A 12,222-nucleotide genomic window follows, 5' to 3' on the forward strand; every position below is an offset into this window, starting at 1 on the left:
CAGTCTGATGCTAGTCTCTGTAACTCTTTTCGATGCATTTTGCCACATCTTGATTCAGGAAACTTCTCAAAGAACATGAAACATTTTGGGAAGACGGTGAAAAGCCCTGGTTTACCGGCATGATATTCACGGCATTACGTTTGGACATATGTTTTGGTTGCTGTAAATCCTGTTTCCTTATCACGCGTGCGCACAAAACCTGATAGTATACATCGTCTGGAACGGGAACTATGGCTACTAAATCGAAACCAGGAAATGTTTGCATGACGTTTTCAAGGATTTAAAGAGCCACATTAAATCCACCGGATATAATCATGTTTGATTTCCGACCCTCTATAAAGAATTGGCCCGTGTTCCGCCGTCTGGCCGATATCGTCTGTTTTATACCATCCATCTAGGGTTTTAACCGCTTTTTCTTCAAAATCAGTAAAATATTCTTTAAACATAATTTCAGATCGAACATATATTTCTCCTCTATGGTTGACGGGGACAATTTCACTATTTTCGTCAACGATTTTCACTTCCAATCCAGAATAACTGACCGGCTTTCCGCATCCAAATCCAACGAAATCATCTGGGCTGGTAATTTTCGATTCCGGCACGTAAAAAGATTCTGTCGCAATGTAGTTGCACAGTAGATATTTACAAACTTTACCAACACTAGCAGCGAGTCGACTCGTAAGAGGTTGTCCTGCGGTCAAAATACCTTCCACAGGCCAGTCATATGACAAATATCCTGGAAAAGTAATGAAATAAAGCTGAGGATGTTTGCACTTTGTTTTGAAATTATTAAATGTATTTACTTGTGTACATTAATCTAAATAACTACATCAAACTGGTTTGCTTTTACTTACTAGATTCTTTCTTACTTAATACTCTTACCCACCTAAAATAGTGGCATTGGATGAGGAAGATATTACCGTAGACAGGTTTGAATTCCGGCAGAATCTGCTTCACAAGTAAATTCAGAGAACAACGCATATTTGTTATGTCTCCATCATTATGATAAAATAACACCAGCATATACGAGTGTGATCTGTTACAACTTTATCAAAACCATGTTGAAATTTTCAATGAACATGGCTATTGAACCCCCCTTGAAGTCAATGAAAATATCATGCTTTCTTCTCATTAATAGTAGTTTCTACGGAAGTGCGTCTGATAATTTTCTGAAAAAAAAACTGGTTTGCTTAAATAACAATGTATAACATTTATAACGTATTTCTGAAATTTAAGACTACACACGAGTCATAAGCTATAAAAGGTAAGGGTAGATTTCCCGGAAGCACAGACCACCCCAAACACAGCCATAGAGCCATGCATCGCAAAGAAGGTCCACAACAAAAAGAAGCTGTAACGTAAAATAAGATGTAGACGGGTTGCTACAAAAATCTAACAACAAGTACATTGTAATTATATTCAAAATACCACAATTATGATTGGAGAGATTTTGGTAAAGTCCGACCACGTAACAACATCACGACTTCCGTCCTTGGACACAAAAATAATAGATTCGCCGTCTACCTTTGTCTCTGAGAACTACTTTAATGCCCCCGGAAACGTTTTGTGTTTTAATTCAAATGGAGAAAGGTCAGTTTCAACAAAACACTTTATGAACTTACCTTCCATTTTACCTTTAAAATGAAGTAATGGTCAGTTTCCCACCCCCAAGTCAGTTTTCACAACACATCAATAATAGACGGTGAAAGCGGAAGTAACTGACCTAGGTTAGTTCTTTCTCTTCTAGTATATATATATATATATATACATGTCTGAATAATAGACAGTGTGTATACTTTTACATACCTAACTGATAATAGACAGTGAAGGCAAATAAACTGACTAGTTTGTTCTTTCCCCCCAGGTATATTCTGTATCTGCATGCCTGAATGTTCAATGTAAGATGTATAAGATGGTGAAGGGGAAGAAACAGAACAGCTTGTTCCTTCCCACCTAAACGTGTAGATCCTACATACCTGAATGATGATAGACAGTAAAGTGGGAAGAAATGGACTAACTGGTTCTTCCGCCAGTATTTATATTTGTATATATGTACGCACCTGAATAATGATAGACGGTAAAGGGGGAAGAAACTGACTAGTTGTTTCTATCCCCACTAGTAGTTTACATGTCCTTAGTCCATCATTCTCTGTTGGTAAGTCTGTATGATAAGACTTTTGCAGCTAACATATTTTCATTTTGATGTAGAAAAACTAACCATGCGGGAAAAAACTAACTGTGTTTTTTCTCCCTTTTCATGTATAAAAGCTGGGGAATTCACTACGGAGGTCAACAAACTTGTTATTTTTTCTCTTTTCTGTGTACAAAACCCAGCGGGAGAGAATAAAACTAACTTATTGATTTTTATTCTCCATTTTCTGTGTACAAAACACTTGAAGGCGTACGTACGGTAGAGTCTCTGTATATGAGATGGAAGAAATTTTTCCCAATAAAAGAATTTCTTCAAACTTTGGATATTGATGAACAATCATCTAAGGAACAAAGATATGCAATAAAAGTAATAGGTTATCAGTATTGATAAAAGTAATCTGCCCTAGAAAACGGCATTTCCCTCAAAAATTGCCGTTTAGCGTACGACTTTAAAAGGGAAAAGACTAATTTGGTTTGGGGGAAGGAAACTACCCAGGGGTGGGTGTCGGGCGGAAACAACTGGTTAGTTTTTTTTCCAATTTTTGTTCCCTTTTTATATCATATGTTCCACATCGCTGCTAAATTGAAACAAGGTTAAAATAATTTTACGTTTCAAAGCATCATTAATGCGAGCGCATGTTAATGTTTCCTGTTTATATTATTGCTCTCCTTCCAAACATGTGTTGAATATTTCTATTACATGTTTGACGTCGCAGGAGTGAAATAAATCGAAAAAGTGCAAACTCCACAGGTCGCTCAACACGACATAAAAAAGCCATTACATAAATACTCGTGTAATAACGTGTTGACGTTAACGTCGTTTTAAGTGTAGGAAACGTTTGACTATAATCTGTAAAGAAAGGAGGTATCATAAAAGCATGTGATAAAAAAATATTACATTTGCGTCGTTCCATACTGATTTAATTAAACTCGATCGAATGCTCAGTAGCGTCTCGCATTTTATTAAATCATTCAATTTGTTTAATAAATTCGGTATGAAAAAGACATTCGTGTAACATCCTCTATGTGCATGGTTGGACCGTTATTTCTTGTGTCAGCCTTATTTAACCACGCCCGAAGAGGAAGCCAACCAAATTATATTATTTAACTACATGTATGTTTTTCTTTACTTTTGTAAAGTAATTGTTAGTTTCTAGACACTTGGCATCCTCTCAGTGCAAGTATAAAACCTGGATGTTTTGCGCTTCCGTAGCAGTGAGCCAACTATCGATGTCAGACACACCAGCTCATACAAAAACTAATGTTGGTGTTCATGTTGCTCATATACATTTAGAATCAGTACACTTTTGTTACTATATTTAGTAGCAAATGCAATAATACGTTACGTTAAGAATCAAAACACTTGTGTTACTATATTTAGAAGCATATACCACGTAATGTAATAATATCATAGAGGATTAACCGTCACGAGTTAAGTATGGTTTTGTGCTTCTCCCAATTGCAGGTCGTCATCAGTGCCTAAGAAAGTTACGACGACACACTTGATTAACTGTTTGTCCCACTGGAACTCTGGTTGCTACTAACACTCCAAAGTTAACAAAAACTTTGCCGTCCTTGGGGACGCGGATGTATACCATTCCGATGACCGATGTTTCATTTCTGGCTAATAGCATTTTACCTTTTGTTTCACCATTATCAGCTTTGCGATTTTAAAGTTTGGTGTCTTTTCTATCAAGATTGTCGCAGCTGTGATACGCGCTGTTTTCTGCTCTGACGTCAGTCAGTGAGGTTGCCATCTTGTGCAATCTGTCTCATGACCAACTTACTCGTAACAATCGTATGTACGGACCATTCACTGATTCTAATATCATGTGCTATCTCCTTGCAGGTTGATAGTCTATCAGAGACAAAAATTACTTTCTCTTCCCAAGCATTTTCAACTGGTCGCCACGGACTGTGCTTTGATTGTACACCGTATCGCCCATCTTTAAAAAGAAATCTATACACTGCATCTTGTGCGAGTGCATCTTTTCCACAAACACACTGAAGCGTTTCAAATATTTCCACACTCGATTTCCTTAAGAAAAATGCTATGTTATTGTAAGCTCTGCTCCTCTACCTTGAACGTGACCACGGCTTAACGAATGACTGTGAGCGACGAGACGTTATGAGAAATAAAGGCATGTTGTTCTCACATGACATCACACTTCTATTGCTAATTGGCTAAATCAGGTATATGTAAAGTATGAATACACTCGATTAATAAGGAAGTGCTGTATAAATTCCCACCATCTAATGGATGAGCCTCGTAGGTAAATAAATTTATTGAAAAGTGTAAATCAAAATAGTTTCAAAATAATTTTGTATCTCACTGCCGGAGACTCATTTCAGTGCTAACTATCAAACAATCATAGTGTATTATAAGGTATCTTATTGAATAGTCATTTGAACATGTGGAGGAATATATATACGTTTGTACATATATATGAATAAATGACAATAAAAACAGACGAATGAATAAAGAGTTAAACCGTGTCTGCTATTATTCTTCTTGGTTGATTTCTTTGCTTACAAAGGATCTTTTTACAGATTTAATTAGATGTAATACCTGGGATATTTCTTTGTCAGGCAAAACACAAAATTCATATTTGCATTGTGTGGCAATGAAACACTTTCTTTTTACGTTTACTCGTCATCTCAAATACTGTACAATGTTCTCTGCTGGAACATTACTATTTTCAATACTCACACTTAATCGTTTTTTTTTCTGTTTAAAAATAGTATATATAATATTATTAATAACTGTATGTCTTCTAAGAAATATTTCAGTTTCAACATTTGTCTTCTGAAGTCCCGAAACGCTCTAACGCTAGTTTCTCTAACTCTTTCCAATACGTTTTGCCACTTCTTGTTTCAGAAAACTTCTCAAAGAACATGTAAAATTTCGGAAGAAAGGTGAAAAGCCCTGGTTTATCGGCATGATATTCACGGCAGTAAGTTTGGACATCTGTTTCGGTTACTGTAAATCCTGGTTTCCTTATCACGCATGCACACAAAACCTGATAGTATACGTCATCTGGTACTGGTACTATGACTACTAAATCGATACCAGGAAATGATTTCATGACGTTTTCAAGGATTTCAGGAGCTACAGTAAAACCATCCGAAATAATCATGTTTGATTTCCGACCCTCTACAAAGAATTGGCCGTGTTCCGTCATCCGGCCGATATCGTCAGTTTTATACCATCCGTCTGGGGTTTTAACCGCTTTTGTCTCTTCAGGATCATTAAAGTATTCTTTAAACATAATTTCAGTTCGAACATATATTTCTCCTCTATGGTTGACGGGAACAATTTCACCATTCTCGTCAACGATTTTCACTTCCAATCTTGGGTAATTGACAGCCTTTCCGCACCCAAATTCATCGAAATCATCTGGATCCATAATTGTTGCCTCCGTCACCCCAGAAGATTCTGTTCCACCATAAAAGCACAGTAAATATTTGCAAGCTTTACCAACACATGTAGCAAGTCTTCTCGTAAGAGGTTGTCCTGCGGTTACAATAGCTTCCACAGGCCAGTCATCTGGCAAATTGTCCTGGAAAAATAAATGAAATAAAACTAAGAATGTTTGTATTTTGTTATGAAGTTAAGTAAATGTATTCAATATTGTACATTAATAATAACTACATCAAACTGATTGGCATTTACATACTAGATTTTCCCATACTAAATAGACTTTTTGACCTAAAATACTTGCATTGGATGTGGAAGAATTATCGTAAACAGCTTTTCATCCTTGCAGAATCTGCTTTTCTGGTATATTCAGCGAACAACGCATATTTATGTAGGACCCCATTTCCTTCCCACCTACAGTCTCCATGCTGACGATGAAATAACACCAGTGTATACGAGTGTGGTTTGATACAGCGTTAACAATACCAACTGTGTTTGAATTTTCAAAGTAAATTAAAACCTCCTTGTAGTCAATGAAAAGAAATGTGCTTAATCAATAATAGTTTCTACGGAAGTGAGTTAGTCACATAATTTTCCGAATTTTTATTGTAACTACATCAAACTGGTTTGCTTTGACTTATAACTTATATTGAAAATAAAGACTTGATCGACTAACCAATACGTTTTATTTTCATTGGAAAAACAATCTTCACAGGAGCCCTTAGCTATACAGCCATTAGATTAGTCTTTAATTATTTAAATATGAAACAGCAGAAATGACTTAGGGTCATTAGACCTAATTCAGAGAAATGAAGACAGCAAAATTGTATTATCAATTTATTATTATACCTGCTTTTTTATAATCTCTTACATCAAAGGTGGTAGAGCAAACACCATGGAACATCTTTCTCTTTCTATAACTTCAATCATAAATGAAATCCTATCCTTTGGTGGATCACAAAACTCGGACAATGTCACCCTTGTTTGACCGCTCAGAGCGAAAAATGGATATCCCCCGCCCCAGTTAAATGGCCGGTCGTTGAACAGGATGTACTTGTCTTCTATCATCTCAAGTGCATGTGATTCCACTAATTTCATTGTGCTAAGATGCACTTGCGCTACAAGCTTTGGTACACCTGTACTTCCTGACGTTTGAAATAGTCCGTAAAAGTCTTTAGGGTCTATGTAGGGAAGCTCTATGTCAGTATGGTATTCGTCTAGAAGGTCTCTGAAGTCTTTTACATTTGAAGCATCTGGCTCGCTGTCGAACGCAACACCTAACAAATATCTTAAATAAGGCATTTTCTTACTTCGAACTTTACCGTCAGCCTCATATTTGTCAAGAAGCCTCCGTAGAATGTTCCAGTTAATGCTTTCTAGTCCAGGATCTAGAACTAGTAGCGAACATTTCTCCAGCTTTTCCATCATTGCGATAATGTCGTTTCCATCTGTGTACGTAATACTGACAGGGATTGCTCCAGCCATCATTGCTCCAAATGTAGCAAACAACCATTCTGGACAACAACGCAAATTTATAGCGATAATTTCCTCTTTCCGAATTCCCAAATTAATAAGAGATTTTGCTACTTTGCAACACTTTTGTTAAAGCTCCGACCACGTGACAACATCGCGACTTCCGTCCGTTGACACAAAATAAAAGATTCGCCTTCTCCCTTTGTCTCTGAGAAGTACTTTAATACCCCCGGGATCGTATCGTGTTTTAATTCAAATGGAGGACGGTTAATTTTAACATAACTCTTCGTAAATATTTCCTCCATTTTACTTTTCACGTGAAGTCACTCTGAAATTCCTCAAATCCACGTACAGGATTAACACACATTTCAATGACCGATAATATAAATCTGCATACTCATGTGATTAGAGATAACAGAAGGAACAAATTTACATAACGTGATCCAGTTTTAGAACTCCTTTATCTGTCTTTATCTGTTTTTATGATATTTGCACATATAAAGTCTGTTTATTTTCTATCAGTTGGTTTAAAGATAAAATACATCACGAGTAGCGTGGCCATGAGTTGTTTTATACGATTATATGAAAATAAGAGCTATAACTTTAATTACAGATTGAAACCAAGTGGTTCAATCGCAGACAGGGTTTATGAACGGTAATGAAAAGAACAACCTCCAACCCATCCCCTATTATTCACTAACGTTAAAGGGATTGCATTATTTGAAATATTTTCATAATCAAAACTTGAACATAATATCGTAGACTGTAATCCGATATTCAACAATGTTCAGTTCGTCATTCAGTGTAAATGCAGGTGTGCAAATCTATGTTAAAGCAGGACACGATTGAACACCATTTCTATGGAAAAATTTTTAAAAGTCGTATATTTCATATATACGGGAAATATACATATATGTATATTCGGCGTATACGGGATTCCGTATATGCATGACAAGTATACGGACTTCCCGTATACTAGATGTTCCGAATACGGGATCGTATATTAGGTCCGTATATTTGTAATATACATCCCGTATACTTCCGTATTTTCGAAATATACGGGACCGTATACTCCTGTATAGTGACCCTTTTTACGTAGTGATATACAGCATAGAAATCTGGATCACGTTTATAACTTTTCATACTGATTTTAATACTCTTTATATTCTTTACCCTGAACTACTGACCTACTTTCTTGTTTTTGAAGGTACAGACCACCAGTTTAATTTTTAAACAGATTTCAGTAGTTATTTTGAATAATCTTTACCAAGACCTACTCACCTAGGTTTTGTTAGTGAAGCTTAAGCAAAGAAATTTGTTTAAGCATGCAACTAAACTCAGGTGAGCGATATAAGGCCATCATAGCCCTCTTATTTCAGTTAGGTTCTAATTTGGCCATAACTGTCTAGGAAAAGTAAGAAAGTGGAAACTTTAATGTATGCTACCGGCACTGATGTGTCTAGAATATCTTGATACGGACAGAAGCGTCAGTTTTTAAGACTATAAGACTTAGTGATTAATGAAGAGTCAGACTATGAGTTACAATACCATGTTATAATATCTCAGAGTAGTGTAGCATACGCGAGTCAATGAAACCGTATTACAGGACAACTTTTTTCTTTAAGACTGCCTTTCACTTTGATAATGCACAACTGTATGTATAAAGATTATATAAATTGAGACGTGAGAACAGAATATAAACATATATCTAATAAATAAATCTAATTATACATCATATGCAATACTTTTCTATAGCCATATGTTTCTATATGATTTGCGGAAAAATAGCCTTACTTTATGGCGTCCATGTTTATTGTTTGTTTGTTTGTTTGTTTGTTTGTTTGTTTTGGGTTTAACGCCGTTTTTAACAGTATTTCAGTCATGTAACGGTGGGCAGTTAACCTAACCAGTGTTCCTGGATTCTGTACCAGTACAAACCTGTTCTCCGCAAGTAACTGCCAACTTCCCCACATGAATCAGAGGTGGAGGACTAATGATTTCAGACACAATGTCGTTTATTAAATAGTCACGGAGAACATACGCCCAGCCCGAGGATCGAACTCACGACCCCGCGATCCGTAGACCAAAGCCTACTGAACTAAGCGGGCGGGCTTTGGCGTCCATGTCTAACAATTTAACAGCTCTGTGTTATTTTATTTTCTGGTCCTTTGGGATCACGGAGAGTATTAATTTTATCACAATAGAATTCCGCTTAGGCCGGGCCATGGAGATGTTGCATATTCATAACTTGTCATGAACAGACTCAATCAAACTTAGTCTAGTTGCTTGTTATGTTTCCAAAGGACCATTACATAGTACAGACAATGGTTTTTATATGTTCAATGTTCAGTATCGTTACCTCAGGGCATTGTCAAAGAATCACTTATCCATCTTTTGCGCTAAGGCGAAGATACGGAACCTTGAAATAAAAATATTAGCCAGTTGATATTTTATGAGAAGTATTAAATTTCTGCTTCTTTTCTTCGTGACTTATTCAGCAGATAAACGTTTTGACAACGTTAGTTTTAATATGAATAAAATTATGTATCATATTATAACTCACTATTTCACTTTGGTTTTTACTTCTACTTACAATCAATTTAGAAATTGAAAGAATTCTTTCAAAATTTTGAAAGATGTGACCCCTGTACATGACCTTTCTAGTTGATATATCAGGTAGATCACTTGAAAGGGTAGTTTTTTATACTTTTGTTCTGTAATTGAAAAAAAAACTTCATGGTTATTGCATGCGTAGACAATTGCAACGACTCAATCATTATCATAGTTACTTTTGTTGATTAATCCATAACTGGTGATAAAGACATTTAGATATAAATTAATACTCATTTGCTGCAATTTATTTACAAACGATATCAGCCTGCCCCAGCCAAAAAAAAAAAAACACGGTCAATCTCATTCTGTGTTGCGGTATAACTTTTGTTATAGACTTCGTGCTAAAAAGCTTTTGGTCATTTTAATTTACATTTCAAAACAAGAAAACTTTAAATTGATTTTATAACTTACAGAAATTTATTTCAATTAGTATAATCTGGACAAAAAAATCACCATGGTTAAATTGAATTGTTTTGTCAAAATTGGCATCATTACTCGTATTGTTGTAATTTCTGACAGTAATGAAATTTCTTTGAATGTTTTATTTGAAGTTGCCATAAAGTTAATCAAAACGCGAGAAGAAAAATCATCATAATGAAAAGCATTACGCTACGGCCTATCTCCTAGGTTAAACAATTTGAGTTTTAAGACCTCCTTTGATAGGGATCAACTTAAAAATCGTGTTCACAAACAACAATTTACAATCTTACTACCCTACCTTTTCATTAGATCGTATTGTGATTTTTATCTCGAGTCTAACTTTCAGTTATTTGTATGAAATATGAACATTCACAATTTCGTTTGTTTCAAAGTACAAAATGTATATAAAACAAGACATATCTTTAAAAAATAATGGCCAGCGAATTGTAGTAAGAAAAGAAGTTTATGAGGTTTTCATATCATTTATGTTATTCTTTCATCTATATATCATTTTGTAAATAGCAAAACTAAACACCACACTTCAACAATGTAAATAGTTCTCTTTTAATTTTTCACATAGGTTTCGTAGGTGTGCACTTTTGTTTCGTTATTTTTTTTTTCGTTTATTCTACGACTAATAATTACAGCAATGGTCTGGAAGACACCTCTCTACACAGAAAACTTTAATCGATCGGTAAATCACATTCTTACAGACCGTATTCAGCTCTTTCTGTAAATTTATATATGTTGGTATTTGAACAGGTTTATATTACAGTTTTTAAACTTATCATTTTTAAGATATATCAATATTCTTTCTAAATATACTGAGCGAAAACGTAGCTTTGAAACTGTAAACAGCGTCATTAAGGATAAACACTGTCTGATATTTCATTCAGCGTTGCACAATCAATAGAGTGTAAAATATAGACACCCTATTCCAATCAGGCAGTGTTGCATAAATCTTTCATGCTGATAAATTATCTACAAGTAAAAGAGTTACTGCAAGATGCAGCAAAAGGAAACTCCGCGCCAAACATGGCAGTATATTGGTGTCTTTGATGTAGACACTAGGCAAACAGTGATTTGGTTTCATGAATGTTGGACAAAGAGGCGTGAAACTCACAGTTTAAAAGAAAAAAACAATGTGGCTATTTAGAGTACCAATGGCATAATTTAACCTTGAACTATTATGCCATACACAAGTAAAACTAAAAGGTAGAGGGAGCCTAATGGAATCGGCAGTATTCGGGCGAAGTCGTTATTTTCCGTGGCGTGATCGGAAGATTTTTGTAGTAATTAACATTTTGATTTTTTGAAAATAAAAACGGAATAAAAATCCAATACATTGACAGTTCCTCTTTGTTGCTGATAAAATATTTCTCAATTCAAAAAAAAAACGTTATTTTATCGAAAATTCACAAACTTATGCTGCAACTGATAAAACAAACCCGGAATTAAAGATTGTTATTTGTCTTTGAAACGTCATGACGCCTTTCCTGTTTACGGACGTTGGTATCCCGAGCTTTGTTTAAATACGCTGCTATACAAAACTAGTTCCGAAAAGAAAGTCGTTCGATTGATTTTATTATAATCATTATTATTTCTTTGATAATATATGATATGCAAGATAAGGATTATATCACTGGTTGTCGGTGCAGATGGGAATATCCGGCTCTCGGGTAACTGTTTACGCAGTAAAGAGGCAGAGTACCGCCTAAGCAGTTACCGTTGAGGCAGGAAATTCCCAACTGCACCGAAAACCAGTGAAAGAATCTTATATTATGCATGTACTAAAATCAGGTATTTTTCTGTCTTTAGAAGAGGCCAAAATTCAGGGGATGTCCTTGTCTGAAATTGTCTCAATAATTTCCAGCACTGGCAAAAATATTTCAATTTTTGTTATTTCAGTCAGACTTTCTCTGTTTCATCTTAAACATGTAATTTACAAAATGTTCAATTCAGTCCTAAGAATGTGAAATGCAGCAATATCATTAAAACACCACTTTAAATGTCTAATAAGCAAAAATCACGCTAATTATTCAAAAACACTGAAGACCAGGATTTCTTCCAATTTCAACAGAAAAAAAGAGATATTTAAATATTTTGATATCTGAACTGTCTTTTTATAACTTAAACAATTATTTTAT

At 35.2% G+C, this 12,222-nt stretch overlaps 3 protein-coding genes across 3 annotated transcripts; all 3 read right to left on the bottom strand.

The window, feature by feature from the left end:
- Window positions 1–293: 293 nt before the first annotated feature.
- On the bottom strand, window positions 294–1,629 carry LOC128549968 (uncharacterized). Its single transcript, XM_053527769.1, has 2 exons — window positions 1,623–1,629; window positions 294–736 (listed from the first exon to the last, which is right to left on the bottom strand). Exons 1-2 carry the CDS (start codon window positions 1,627–1,629, stop codon window positions 294–296), a joined length of 450 nt encoding a protein of 149 aa, XP_053383744.1.
- Window positions 1,630–4,054: 2,425 nt separating this feature from the next.
- On the bottom strand, window positions 4,055–5,996 carry LOC128549969 (uncharacterized). Its single transcript, XM_053527771.1, has 2 exons — window positions 5,988–5,996; window positions 4,055–5,711 (listed from the first exon to the last, which is right to left on the bottom strand). The coding sequence occupies exons 1-2, from the start codon at window positions 5,994–5,996 to the stop codon at window positions 4,944–4,946; spliced, it is 777 nt and encodes a 258-aa protein (XP_053383746.1). The 3' UTR covers window positions 4,055–4,943.
- On the bottom strand, window positions 5,580–7,562 carry LOC123536974 (uncharacterized). Its single transcript, XM_045320501.2, has 2 exons — window positions 6,419–7,562; window positions 5,580–5,711 (listed from the first exon to the last, which is right to left on the bottom strand). The coding sequence occupies exon 1, from the start codon at window positions 7,055–7,057 to the stop codon at window positions 6,437–6,439; it is 621 nt and encodes a 206-aa protein (XP_045176436.2). The 5' UTR covers window positions 7,058–7,562; the 3' UTR covers window positions 5,580–5,711; window positions 6,419–6,436.
- Window positions 7,563–12,222: the final 4,660 nt, after the last annotated feature.

Source organism: Mercenaria mercenaria, chromosome 17, assembly GCF_021730395.1.
Source record: "Mercenaria mercenaria strain notata chromosome 17, MADL_Memer_1, whole genome shotgun sequence".
Taxonomy (NCBI): domain Eukaryota; kingdom Metazoa; phylum Mollusca; class Bivalvia; order Venerida; family Veneridae; genus Mercenaria; species Mercenaria mercenaria.

Bases quoted from the DNA above. Each gene is read 5' to 3' on its own strand.
- LOC123536974 (XM_045320501.2), bottom strand. From the start codon at position 7,057: ATGATGGCTGGAGCAATCCCTGTCAGTATTACGTACACAGATGGAAAC.